At 45.2% G+C, this 14,954-nt stretch overlaps 1 protein-coding gene across 4 annotated transcripts in view; it reads right to left on the reverse strand.

The window, feature by feature from the left end:
- FBXO21 (F-box protein 21) overlaps positions 1–14,954 on the reverse strand; it is a 124,440-nt gene that overhangs the window by 15,044 nt on the left and 94,442 nt on the right. For 3 of the 4 annotated variants that reach the window (XM_033954386.1, XM_033954384.1, XM_033954385.1), the window contains one exon: positions 506–1,529. In XM_033954386.1, the coding sequence (XP_033810277.1) occupies positions 1,321–1,529 (209 nt within the window). In that variant the 3' untranslated portion in view covers positions 506–1,320. Of the gene's footprint in view, positions 1–505; positions 1,530–14,954 lie in introns of those variants that run through there. The other variant, XR_004540314.1, reaches the window with a different exon arrangement.

A 14,954-nucleotide genomic window follows, 5' to 3' on the forward strand; every position in this document is an offset into this window, starting at 1 on the left:
ATTTGATGACTTTTGCTCTTGTCAGCCAAACAATTCCACTAATTTGCTTGGTGAGAACAAATCTGCTATAATTGTCAGTGTTTGCTATTTACCAGCAATGTCAAAATGAATTTTCTTGTAGGTTTCTATTCCAAACCTTGATGATACTTGTAGGAACAAACCAGAGCTCTCATCCCATTCTTGAGAAAGAGTTTATGCTCTTCCAAAGCACATGGAGTTCAGGGGCCCCATTCAGAGGTTTACCACACAACTGCGGGGTACAGAAGTGTGCCTTTCCTATACACCCTGTTCACGAATATTATGTTGAGGGTGGTTGTTCTTTATTGGGGAAGTGCAGAACTTTTAGACACTTTTAAAAGAAGACTCAAGTGCTAGGTGTATTCTTGTCACTTACAAAGAGGGAGCACTCCATTATTAGTCTGGCACCAATGAATCTGAATGTATCACTTACCAATTCAACCTGCCATCAGTTAAATTTTGAGGCCCCAAGGATACACAGTCCACCTTTAAATTAAACATTCAATTTACTTTCATGAGGTAATGTGTTTAGGTCAAGCCATGGGAATATATTCTCTATTTCATGTGTCCACTATCTTGTCAACACTTATGCAAATTCTAAATCTTCAAAACATTAAATTCCAGCAATTTGTTCTTGGGAGTTTGATGCCCAAGCTTAACTTCAATTGGCCTCAAAGCCCTTCCCTAAAAGGCTGTTGGCTCAGCAGGCAATTTTCCTTGGTTACTTGCTTATGTTAAAAAGATGCTCACATGAAGCTGCTGGGTCTCTCTTTATGAGTAATAAGGTAAAAGTATGAGTAATATGGGTTCATGATTTATTTCATTATTTTAAAGCAGGCAAGAAAAGCCCGTTCCCCAAAATTTGCATTGAATGCAACCCTGCTGACCAACAAGTCACTTTTTTTGCAATAATGTCAGCCCTGGGAAGGGAAGGAGCCTTTTAAATGTACTGTTGAAAACATGGACTTTAGACATTAGCGTGTAGCATGATACTGGATTCCAGTTACTTCCCAGCTCGAGCCAGATCCTCCATGTGTATAAAATTCTTGCATCCCAGTCATTCAAAACAAATATAACCATTGCACGCTCTTCAGCAACAAAACCTGGGAGAGAATGTCGCAATAACTTTCTTAATGGATCACCATTCATGTCTACATCTTGTTAATAATATCATTAGTATTAGTAGTTGTAGTTATGAGAAATATCATACCAAGTGCAGTACTGACTTCCAGGATAAAAAGCTGGAGGAATAAAATACACTTCCATAATCCCTTGCAAGATTCAGGTTATAGCAATGGCAATTCAGCTTTCTTGCTGTTGTGGGGTAGCATCAGTATCTTTGCCTGTCTTGTAGATTTTCTGAACCACGTTGTAGGTAGACTCTGAATCACCAGGGTAGCGCACTTGCAGCTCTTCATTTGCTACGTAGTAAGTGCCGGTGAACTCTGAAAAGTAGTGCCCAATTTCCCAATGAGAGATTTCTTGTGGTTCCAAGTTATATTCCAGATTCTCTGTTGAACAGAAAAGGCAGTCAAGAGCGCAGACATAGCAACACTGGAAACGGGACCAATTCCATTAACTCATCGTATGACTCAATGAATGACTCGTAAATAGTACTCGTAACTGGCTACTACTACTCTCACATTTTCCAAATGTCTTCAAAAACATAAGAAAATATAGAACAAACCTTACATATATGCCAGAGGATGTATCAAACTGTTTATTTAGTGCCTGGAAACTTTCAGATTACATGAATTACTAATTCTTTAGTGTCCGGAGGCTTCTTCTTACACCTGGTTAATCGTTATTTGGTGCAGTTAGTACCCTCTAAACAGATGAATTAACTACGCAATATTATCTGATATGTAGTTAATGCATAATAAGGAAAATGGTCTTTGCAGACGTATAAAGGAAGATGTTGGGAAGAAGCCTCCTATCACTGCTGTTAGGGCTGCTTCTTCTTATTTTTTTTAATGTCCCAGATGTTGTGTGTGCATGTTACAAACTCCATTAAAAAAAAAAAAAAAAAAAAAAAAAAAGCCCCCCCATGCTGATGGCCCTCCCCCAAATGGCAAAAATGGCAGGGATATCTACTCCCTCCTGCCTGGCCGAATACCCTTGTGCCATGCCCCCACTCGGTCCTGGACCCCGCACCACTGACCCCCCACCCCTCAACCATGCCATGCCCTCCCCTCCCCCAAAAAAGACAGGTCTAGACCAATCGTTTTTTCACCCGATAGCTAAAACCCCTGTATTTTTTTGCGATCAATCGCTTGGCTATTTTGCATGAGGTTTTAGCTAATTTGCATGGCCAGATCGGAAAATGGGTGATCGAGGGGAGAAAACATGCGGTGAGCCATTTTGTGCAACGGGTCAGTAAAAGCGACCGTCACTAAAGCTGTGAAAACAGGTATAGCGACGATTGCTGCCTTTAGTGCATCTAGCCCTTAATCTTCTCCAAATATACTGGACTCTAGCACTATTAAACAATTCATGGTGCTATTTGAATATATGAACACACAGACAAAAAATGATCTATGATGTTGCCAGCAGAGCACAATTAGTTCTATTAGCACTACTGTAACATCAAGATGAAAACACTCCAATTTCTGTTAAGTTTCTCCCTGTTACCAGACTAGGAGAATTGCAACAACAGTTCTGAGCACAAGAGCCATGTATGTAATCCTTTATTGACCACTAGATGTTGCCCTTAGCAATGAGTGCAAAATATGCTGACAAAATAAGGGTGAATTTTCATGTCTGTCAATGGAAGACGTTTCTCATGAAATTTCATCCTCTTTCCTAACAAAATTATGTACCTTCTTCTGGGTTTCTGCTTGAGTAGCCTTTCTCCCCCTTCTCTCACAATCCTGTAAACTTTCTTGGGGGGGGGGGGGGAATGGGCCAGTAGTTTGGTAGCTTTCTAGAGAGCTTGCTCTCCAGAAGTCTTTTCCCTCTGGCCATCTCTCTTTCTCATTTTTCCCCATCCACCATCCCATCTCCCTCTCTCTCCCCATTTTTCCCCATCCATCAAGTCCATCTCTCCCCCTCATACCTTCTACCCTCTCTCCCCAAAGTTCATCTCTCCCTGTCCCTCTTCTAGCCTCTCTGTCCTCCCCATCCATCTCCCAAATCTGACATCTTTCCCTTCCTCCCTTACCTCGTCCCTGTTTTTATGTTTCCCTCCTTTCCTCACTTGAGTCCAACATCTCTCCCTTCTCCCTCCCCTCGTCCCTGTGTTTATGTTTCCCTCCTTTCCTCACTTGAGTCCAACATCTTTCCCTTCTCCCTTCCCTTAGTCCAATATCTATCTTCAGGCTGCACTGTTGAGGGAGCGGATCTTTCTGCTGCTCCCCTTCCTGGCATCTAATGCTTTCACCCTTCTCCCCTCAATTGGCATTTTTCCCATTTTATCCTCCCCCCGCCCACATCTATCTTTAATTTTCTGTAAAACTTGCTAGGTGGCAGTAGCGATTCCCTGCCGCTGGTCCCTGTGTCTTCTCTCCACTGCAGCACGCCCTCTCTGACAACTTCCTGTTTCCGCTGGGACGGGCCGCAGTGGAAAGAAGGATGAGTTTTTCCTTGGGCTCTGTCTTTGTATGGATGAGATTTTCCTTTTTTTAAATAATTCGATTCTTCTTTTTTCTTAAAAAATTTATGTTTCCCCTACCTACTGAATTTCTCTTTTTTGTTCTCTCTTTTCTAATCAATAATTTTGTTTTTATTTTATGTTTTTTAGCCTTGTTACTTACATTATGTAATCCTTTTTAATGCTCTGTAAACCGCTAAGAAGTTTTGATTTGGCAGTATAAGAAATTTTTAATAAACTTGGACAAAAAGGATTAAAGTGATGGGATGACTCTTACGAAAAGAGGCTCAACAGTTTAGTTTTGTGAAGAGTGATGAAAGAGTCTATAAAATTGTGAGATGGAATTTTTTTTATTGTTATAATACTAAAACTAGGGAATACTTCATGGCAGATTTCAAACTAATACGGGGTGGGCTACGGAAAACAACCCTCCTCTAATACCGGTGACAGAAAGATGGTGTTCTCCCTGGAACAGCGAATAATGATTGTGGAAGGCTATGTGCATAGCGGACCGATTCAGAAAACGCAAGAGACCTTCACCGACAAGTACCCAGGAACAAAAAAAACCCAGCTAAACATTGTATTCAAAGTCTGGTTTGGAAATGGTGTCAAACTGGCTCTGCCGCACGGGTTCATGAACTGTTTACAGAGGAGCAAACTGTGAGCAAGGGGTTATGGCCACCACGTTCTCGGACTTGTCCACATGCGATTTTTATCTGTGGGGAAATTTAAAGCAGAACGTGTACACCAACAATCCACATACCCTGGATGAACTCAAGGAAAACATCACCAACATTATCACTGTTGAAGAGGTGCGAGCAGTATCAGCCAACATGATCCAACGTTCCCAAAGGTGCATAGACGTGAACGGGGACCACTTTCACCATCTGCTGTAACTTGTGAGTAAGTGAATAAAAACAATACATTTGCTCGTTCATCTTGTCATACTATTGCCGAAGGTGGGCAACGTTTCTGTGGCCCACCCTGTATTAGAAAGCATTTTTACAATCAATTATTTTGGGTAAGCTTCTAGGAAGCAAGTCCATCAACTAGGAAGACTGGGACTGTTCACCCTTGAGAAGAGGAGACTGCGAGGGGATATGATTGAGACTTTTAAAATACTGAAAGGATTCGACAAAATAGAGCAAGAATCATCGTTGTTCACATTGTCTCATTTTTCCCCATCCACCATCCCATCTCCCTCTCTCTCCCCATTTTTCCCCATCCATCAAGTCCATCTCTCCCCCTCATACCTTCTACCCTCTCTCCCCAAAGTTCATCTCTCCCTGTCCCTCTTCTAGCCTCTCTGTCCTCCCCATCCATCTCCCAAATCTGACATCTTTCCCTTCCTCCCTTACCTCGTCCCTGTTTTTATGTTTCCCTCCTTTCCTCACTTGAGTCCAACATCTCTCCCTTCTCCCTCCCCTCGTCCCTGTGTTTATGTTTCCCTCCTTTCCTCACTTGAGTCCAACATCTTTCCCTTCTCCCTTCCCTTAGTCCAATATCTATCTTCAGGCTGCACTGTTGAGGGAGCGGATCTTTCTGCTGCTCCCCTTCCTGGCATCTAATGCTTTCACCCTTCTCCCCTCAATTGGCATTTTTCCCATTTTATCCTCCCCCCGCCCACATCTATCTTTAATTTTCTGTAAAACTTGCTAGGTGGCAGTAGCGATTCCCTGCCGCTGGTCCCTGTGTCTTCTCTCCACTGCAGCACGCCCTCTCTGACAACTTCCTGTTTCCGCTGGGACGGGCCGCAGTGGAAAGAAGGATGAGTTTTTCCTTGGGCTCTGTCTTTGTATGGATGAGATTTTCCTTTTTTTAAATAATTCGATTCTTCTTTTTTCTTAAAAAATTTATGTTTCCCCTACCTACTGAATTTCTCTTTTTTGTTCTCTCTTTTCTAATCAATAATTTTGTTTTTATTTTATGTTTTTTAGCCTTGTTACTTACATTATGTAATCCTTTTTAATGCTCTGTAAACCGCTAAGAAGTTTTGATTTGGCAGTATAAGAAATTTTTAATAAACTTGGACAAAAAGGATTAAAGTGATGGGATGACTCTTACGAAAAGAGGCTCAACAGTTTAGTTTTGTGAAGAGTGATGAAAGAGTCTATAAAATTGTGAGATGGAATTTTTTTTATTGTTATAATACTAAAACTAGGGAATACTTCATGGCAGATTTCAAACTAATACGGGGTGGGCTACGGAAAACAACCCTCCTCTAATACCGGTGACAGAAAGATGGTGTTCTCCCTGGAACAGCGAATAATGATTGTGGAAGGCTATGTGCATAGCGGACCGATTCAGAAAACGCAAGAGACCTTCACCGACAAGTACCCAGGAACAAAAAAAACCCAGCTAAACATTGTATTCAAAGTCTGGTTTGGAAATGGTGTCAAACTGGCTCTGCCGCACGGGTTCATGAACTGTTTACAGAGGAGCAAACTGTGAGCAAGGGGTTATGGCCACCACGTTCTCGGACTTGTCCACATGCGATTTTTATCTGTGGGGAAATTTAAAGCAGAACGTGTACACCAACAATCCACATACCCTGGATGAACTCAAGGAAAACATCACCAACATTATCACTGTTGAAGAGGTGCGAGCAGTATCAGCCAACATGATCCAACGTTCCCAAAGGTGCATAGACGTGAACGGGGACCACTTTCACCATCTGCTGTAACTTGTGAGTAAGTGAATAAAAACAATACATTTGCTCGTTCATCTTGTCATACTATTGCCGAAGGTGGGCAACGTTTCTGTGGCCCACCCTGTATTAGAAAGCATTTTTACAATCAATTATTTTGGGTAAGCTTCTAGGAAGCAAGTCCATCAACTAGGAAGACTGGGACTGTTCACCCTTGAGAAGAGGAGACTGCGAGGGGATATGATTGAGACTTTTAAAATACTGAAAGGATTCGACAAAATAGAGCAAGAATCATCGTTGTTCACATTGTCAAATGTGAAACGGACAAGAGGTCACGGACTAAAGCTGAGGGGCAGCATGCTCAGGACAAATGTCAGGAAGTTCTGTTTCACACAGCGGGTGGTGGACGCTTGGAATGCTCTCCCGGATGAGGTGGTGACGGAGACTACCATTCTGGGTTTCAAGTATAAGTTGGATGTATACCTCCTTGCAAAACATATTGATGGATACGGGTAACCAGGGTCTCCAACTGGGAGCACTTGGCTTGGCCTCCGTGTGTGCGGGTCGCCGGAATAGATGGACCTAGGGTCTGATCCGGCGTAGGCATTTCTTATGTTCTTAACCATTATTTATCGGGATAGCCTTAGGTGTCTTACTTTTGAGGGAGCAAGCAGGGATTTTTATCTGCTGGGTCCTTCCAAATGACCACACAGGCTACTACCAGAGACTAGATGCTGGGCTTGATAGATCTTATATTATTTTATACAAACCAACATTTTTGTTAAGTCTGCAGGTATACAGTACTGCTAAGAACAGAGTAAATTTCATCAGGGAAAATCTGAAACATCTTTAACAAAATGTTACGAATTCCAGTCAAGAATTTGTCTGCTGGATGCTGTGAAGCAACAGCTAAACAGCGCCCTCTGTTGACATGACACCATAATATTCACTAGGTGCAGATTCTGCTTTATGACATTCCTCCTATTTCAACAGGATTTACTTACTTAACATTATTTGAGATAGAAGCCCTTTCACTCATGTTTTAGCTGCATTTTTCAGCCCGTATTTACTACTAGTTTTAGCACGGAAAAAACAAAAATATTTTTAAGTTTAGCACATTTTCCAAACAAATGTGGCCAATGCAGAGAACATAGACATCATTGGAGTCTCTGAAACATGGTGGAATGAAGAAAACAAATGGGATACAGCACTGCCGGGGTACAAGCTCTATCGCCAGGACAGGTCAGGACAGAAAGGAGGTGGAATAGCCCTATACATAAAAGAAAGCATACAATCGACAAAAATAGACACAGCAGAGACGACCAACAAGCTGGAATCGCTATGGGTTAAAATACCGGGATGGAAAGGGCCTGGAATAAAGATAGGCCTATACTATCGTCCACCCGGACAAACCAGAGATATCGATGAAGAAATGGAAACCGAGATGAAGCGAGAATGTAAAAGCGGTAACACGGTTATTATGGGAGACTTCAACTACCCCGGGATAGACTGGAGTCTTGGAAGGTCAAAATGCGCTAGGGAGACAGAATTCCTGGAGGCGAATGGCTACCAAGATGGTTTTGGGGCTCAGGGATCTCACGTATGAAGAAAGGTTAAAAAAACTGCGGATGTACTCATTGGAGGAGCGAAGACAGAGAGGAGACATGATTGAAACCTTCAAGTATATTACTGGGCGTATAGTGGTGAAAGATGATATCTTCAGTCTTACGGGGCCCTCGGTAACCAGAGGACACTCGCTGAAAATCAGAGGAGGGAAATTTCAGGGTGATGCTAGGAAGTACTTCTTCACCGAAAGGGTGGTCGATCATTGGAACGAGCTGCCTCAGCGGGTGATTGAGGCCAGCAGCGTGTTAGATTTCAAGAGGAAATGGGATATTCATGTGGGATCTCTAGGAGAGTAAGAATCAGGGAGTGGGTCACTGGTATGGGCAGACTCGATGGGCTATGGCCCTTTTCTGCCGTCAATTTCTATGTTTCTATGTTATACAAGATTTTTTCATGGAGTAGCTTGTTAGAGAACCAACCAGAGGAAATGCCACTCTGGATCTAATCCTAAATGGGTTAAGGGGACCTGCAAAGGAAGTAGAGTTAATGGGACCGTTGTGAAACAGCGATCATAACATGATCAAGTTCAAGGTTGAGGTAGGAATACCGAAAGGAAAGAGAACCTTAGCGACTTTCAACTTCAGGAAAGGAAACTATGAAGCAATGAGGGAAATAGTAAAGAAGAAACTTAGGAACACTTCCAAAAAATGGCAAACGGTAGAACATGCCTGGTCTTTTCTCAAGAACACGGTCAGCGAGGCGCAAAATCTGTATATCCCCAGATTCAGAAAGGAGTGCAAAAAGAGTAGAACAAAAGACCCGGCGTGGATAACTAAAATAGTGAAGGAAGCGATAGGCAATAAGAAAAATTCATTCAGGAAATGGAAAAAGGACAAAACTGAGGGGAACTGGAAAGAGCACAGGGCACGAGGTAAACCCGGCAGCGTTTCTGTTTTTTTTTCTTTTGTATTGCAGGAGCGGAGAGGCAGAGGGGAAGGCAGAAGGAAACAGCCAGAGCAGGCTGTTAGACCGGGGTCGCGGCGAGAGTTAGCTCCGCCCACCCCCACCCGCGTCAGAGGTTACATCGGGCCCGGGCTCCCCCTATAAGAAGAAGGGAGCCAACGGCGCCCAGCCGTTCGGCGCACGGCGAAGGCGAGCGGCAAAGGCGCTCGCCTTAGCGAGAGCGCCTTTGCGAAGGAGCCTTGAGAAGGAGCCCAGACAGCAGCAGCAGCAAAAATCTTTTTTCTCACTCATTACTCTCTTCTCTCTCTACCCTTTCAGCTAGCTGCACGCCGGACACCACTCATACACACCGAGGAACCAAAGGAGCAGGGAAAAAGAAATGGAGGCTGCAGGAACCCAGCGGAGCTACCCAGTGTACTGCATCGAGTGTCATATGTATGACTACCTCCTCTCCGGGAGGCAGGCGTACATATGCGGTCGATGTCAGGAACTGGATAGCCTGAGGAAGGAGGTCGGGAGACTGCAGGCCAAGGTCCAGGAGCTGGAAGGACTGTGCACCTTAGAGGAACCATGCTGGACAACGGAGGATACCACCGGAGAGAGTCACGTCACGGAGCAAGTAAGAGAGCTCGAGAAATTCATCGAGGAGGCCTGCAGGATGGTGGCGGCTCAGGACAAACAGCACATCGGAATGGAACCAACAATTGGACAGAATCCACCAGACGCCATGAGAGTAGGACCTTGCGGAGGAGCTGGACAGACAGAGGAGATAGTGACCCAACCGAACCCAGAGGAAATTCTAACGGATCGCGACACGGACCTGAGACCAGAGAGACAACCAAGGAAGGGGAAGTCTGCAATTGTAGTGGGAGACTCAATCCTGAGAGAAGTGGACAGTCACATAGCAGGAGGGAGAGAGGACCGACTAGTGACATGTCTCCCGGGGGCGAGAACGAAGGACGTCATTGACAGAATAGAGAGAATCCTGGACGGAGCTGAAACAGAGGAGACAGCGGTGATAATCCACGTTGGAACCAACGACATCAGCAGGAGGAGCTACAACAGAACTACACTAACTGAGCAGTTCAGGATCCTGGGGAGGAAACTGAAGCTGAGGACAAGGAGGATAGCCTTCTCGGAGATCCTGCCAGTACCGAGGGCAGATGCTAAGAGACAGACCGAGCTGCAAGCAGTAAACGGTTGGCTGAGGAGATGGTGCGAAGAGGAGGGTTTCCAATTTGTACGGAACTGGACAACTTTCTGGGGGAAGAACAAGCTCTACAGGAGGGACGGACTGCACCTGAGCACGGTTGGGACGAGGTTGCTGGCACGCAACGTCCAGAGCAGCATAGACTTGGCTTTAAACTGAGGAGAAGGGGAAAGCCGACAGTCGACCTGACCTCGACACATCGGACCAAAGTATCAAACAAGGATACTGAACCAGAAATTTGTAAAAGAGGGCTCGGGACTGAGAGGGAACTTTTGGGAAAAGGATACATGGATGCAATGCAGGGAGCCAATGCACAAACGAACCTAGCAAGCAGAATTAAGAGAGAGCAACAGGAGCCAGAGGGTCATCCAAACATGGGGGAGCAGGCTGAGGACAACATATACACACCGCAAGATGGGGATGAACACAACAAAGCTCCGGGGCTGGCAACCCATGAGGAGGTTGGCAGGGGCGCCAAACCACGAGGAAAACCAGCGGAAAAGGCAAACAACCAGGACTTAAATTGCCTATACACTAATGCTAGGAGCCTAAGAGCCAAAATGGGAGAACTAGAAGTCATAGCCAATACAAAGGACCTGGACATAATAGGAGTCACAGAAACGTGGTGGACTGACGACAACAAATGGGATGTGGCCATACCAGGGTACAAACTCTACAGGAGGGACAGGACACACAAGAAGGGTGGAGGAATAGCGCTTTATATAAAGGACTCCATACCTTCAACCAGGATAGAAACAACAGTAAGGGCGGACGACTTGGAATCACTATGGATTAAGCTACCTGGAGGAGCTGGAGCAGACATAAAATTGGGCCTGTACTATCGCCCACCTGGACAAACGGAAGCACTCGACCAGGACCTGGAGGCTGAGCTGAGGCAGATATGCAAAAGCGGAAGCGTGATGGTGATGGGAGACTTCAACTACCCTGGGATAGACTGGAGTATTGGACACTCAAACTGCACAAGGGAGACCAAATTCCTGGAAACCACGAGGGACTGTTTCATGGAACAGCTGGTCACGGAACCAACACGGGGGGATGCAACTCTCGACCTAATCCTCAATGGGCTAGGGGGACCTGCAAAGGAGGTGGCGGTGCTAGAACCCCTAGGAAACAGCGATCACAACATGATCCAGTGCAAGCTGGAAATTGGACCATCAAAGGTGAAAAGATCCACAGCGACAGCACTCAACTTCAAAAAAGGGAATTATGATGGCATGAGGAAACTGGTGGGAAAGAAACTCAATGGTAGCGAAAGGAAGATGGAGTCTGTAGAAAAAGCCTGGTCCCTACTCAAGGGCACGGTGCAAGAGGCACAGAACCTGTACATCCCCAGATTCAGGAAGGGGTGCAAAAAAAACCGAACAAAAAACCCAGCGTGGATAACAACTGCAGTGAAAAAGGCGATAAGTGACAAGAAAACATCGTTCAAAAAATGGAAAAAGGACCAAACAAAGGACAACCAAATGGAACACAAAGAACACCAAAGGAAGTGTCACCGTGTGGTTAAAAAAGCTAAAAGGGAATATGAGGAGAGACTGGCGGGGGAAGCAACAAACTTCAAATCGTTCTTCAGATATGTGAAGGGGAAGCAACCGGCAAGGGAAGAAGTGGGGCCATTGGATGATGGAGACAAAAAAGGAGTGGTAAAAGAGGAAAAAGAGATAGCAGACAGGTTAAATAAGTTCTTCACGTCAGTCTTCACGAGGGAGGATACATCCAATATTCCGGAACCGGAGGACATCGTAAATGGGGATCGGGATGAAAAGCTGGTCCAACTAGAGGTAAGCCAAGAGGATGTCCTCAGGCAGATAGACAGACTAAAGAGCGACAAATCGCCAGGTCCGGACGGCATTCACCCAAGGGTACTAAAGGAACTAAGGAACGTAATAACAGAGCCACTTCGCCAAATATGTAACCTATCCTTAAAGACTGGAGAGATCCCGGAGGATTGGAAAATTGCAAATGTCACGCCCATCTTCAAGAAGGGTTCAAGGGGGGACCCAGGGAACTACAGGCCGGTGAGCTTGACCTCGGTCCCGGGAAAAATGATGGAAGCACTGATTAAGGACAGTATCTGTGAACACATAGAAAACAATGGACAGCTAAAGACGAGCCAGCACGGCTTCTGCAAGGGTAGGTCATGCCTCACAAACTTATTGTACTTCTTTGAGGGAGTAAATAGACAGGTGGATAAAGGAGAATCCATTGACATCATTTACCTTGACTTTCAAAAAGCCTTTGACAAGGTACCGCACGAAAGATTGCTTAAAAAACTGTGGAGACACGGGGTGCAAGGGGAGGTCCACCGATGGATCAAAAACTGGCTGGCAGACAGGAAACAGAGGGTTGGAGTGAAGGGCCATTACTCAGACTGGCATGGGGTCACGAGCGGAGTTCCGCAGGGGTCGGTGCTGGGACCGCTCCTGTTCAATATATTTATTAATGACCTGGAGGCGGGAACAAGTTGCGAAGTTATTAAATTTGCGGATGACACCAAACTCTACCGCAGGGTTGAAACCATGGAAGACTGCGAAGATCTGCAAAGGGACCTAACGACGCTAGAAGAATGGGCCAAAAAATGGCAAATGAACTTTAATGTAGGGAAATGCAAGGTCATGCATGTAGGGAAAAAGAACCCGATGTTCAGCTACAAAATGGGAGGATCACTGCTAGGGGTAAGTAACCTTGAAAGAGACCTGGGAGTGATGGTGGACACGTCTTTAAAGGCGTCGGCACAGTGCGCCACAGCCTCAAGAAAAGCAAACAAAATGTTGGGTATCATTAAGAAGGGTATCACGACCAGGACAAAGGAGGTCATCCTGCCACTGTATCGTGCAATGGTGCGACCGCATCTGGAGTACTGTGTCCAATATTGGTCGCCGTACCTCAAAAAGGACATGGCGGTACTTGAGGGAGTCCAGAGAAGAGCAACTAAACTGATAAGAGGTATGGAAAACCTCTCATATACTGACAGACTGAAAAAGCTGGGGCTGTTCTCCCTGGAAAAGCGGAGACTTAGAGGAGACATGATAGAAACCTTCAAGATCCTGAAGGGTATAGAAAAAGTAGACTGGGACAGATTTTTCAGATTACGGGGAACCACAAGTACAAGGGGGCACTCGGAAAAATTAAAAGGAGACAGGTTTAAAACAAATGCCAGAAAGTTCTTTTTCACCCAGAGGGTGGTGGACACATGGAACGCGCTCCCGGAGGCTGTGATAGGCCGGAGCACGTTACAAGGCTTCAAAGAAGGTTTGGATAGGTTCCTAGAGGATAAAGGAATTGAAGGGTACAGATAAGAGTAGCGGTAGGTTATAGGGATAGTCTGGGACCATTGCTCAGGCAATGGGCCTGATGGGCCGCCGCGGGAGCGGACCGCTGGGCGAGATGGACCTCTGGTCTGCCTCAGCGGAGGCAACTTCTTATGTTCTTATGTTCTTAAGTATCAAAAAGAATGTCACCAAGTGGTTCGAAAAGCCAAAAGAGAGTATGAAGAGAGGCTAGCCAGGGAAGCACGAAATTTTAAACCGTTCTTTAGATATGTTAAAGGGAAGCAACCAGCTAGGGAGGAGGTAGGACAGCTGGACGACGGAGACAGGAAGGGAGTGGTGAAGGAGGAGAAAGAAGTGGCAGAAAGACTTAACATGTTCTTTTCGTCTGTATTCATAAACGAAGACACATCCAACATACTGGAACCTGAGCAATTCTTCAATGGAAATCAAGCAGAAAAATTAACATTCATGGAAGTGAGCCTTGAAGATGTACGTAGGCAGATAGAAAAACTAAAAACTGACAAATCCCTGGGTCCGAACGGAATCCATCCAAGGGTTCTGAAGGAATTAAAGGAGGAGATAGCGGAACTACTGCAGCAAATTTGCAATCTATCCCTGAAAACAGGCATGACCCCGGAGGACTGGAAGATAGCCAACGTTACACCCATCTTTAAAAAGGGATCAAGAGGTGACCCGGGAAACTACAGGGAAAATGGTGGAAGCACTGATAAAAGAAAACATCGATGAACATTTTGAAAGAAACGAACTTCTGATAACCAGCCAACATGGTTTCTGCAAGGGGAGATCGTGCCTAACGAACTTATTACACTTCTTCGAAGGAATTAACAAATGGATGGACAAAGGAGACCCCATAGACATCATATATCAAGATTTCCAAAAAGCCTTTGATAAGGTGCCCCATGAACGCCTACTCCGGAAACTGAAGAACCATGGGGTGGAAGGAGATGTACATAGATGGATCTGAACCTGGTTGGCGGGTAGGAAACAGAGGGTAGGAGTGAAGGGCCACTACTCGGACTGGAGGAGGGTCACGAGTGGGGTCCCACAGGGCTCGGTGCTCGGGCCGCTGCTATTTAATATATTCATAAATGATCTAGAATCAGGGACGATGTGCGAAATAATAAAATTTGCAGACGACACCAAACTATTTAGTGGAGCTCGGACTAAAGAGAACTGCAAAGAATTGCAAAGGGACTTGAACAAACTAGGGAAATGGGCGACGAGATGGCAGATGAAGTTCAACGTTGAGAAATGTAAAGTATTACATGTGGGAAACAGAAACCCGAGGTACAACTATACAATGGGAGGCATGTTATTAAATGAGAGTACCCAAGAAAGGGATTGGGGGTAATGGTGAACATGACAATGAAGCCGACGGCGCAGTGGCCGTTAAGAAGGCAAACAGAATGCTAGGCATAATCAAGAAGGGTATTACAACCAGAACGAACGAAGTTATCCTGCCATTGTATCGGGCGATGGTGCGTCCTCATCTGGAGTACTGCGTCCAATATTGGTCGCCGTACCTTATGAAGGACATGGCATTACTCGAGAGGGTTCAGAGGAGAGTGACGCATCTGATTAAGGGGATGGAAAACCTTTCATACACTGAGAGACTGGAGAAACTGGGTCTCTTTTCCCTGGAGAAGA

The sequence above is a fragment of the Geotrypetes seraphini genome, chromosome 8 (genome assembly GCF_902459505.1).
Source record: "Geotrypetes seraphini chromosome 8, aGeoSer1.1, whole genome shotgun sequence".
NCBI classification, from domain to species: domain Eukaryota; kingdom Metazoa; phylum Chordata; class Amphibia; order Gymnophiona; family Dermophiidae; genus Geotrypetes; species Geotrypetes seraphini.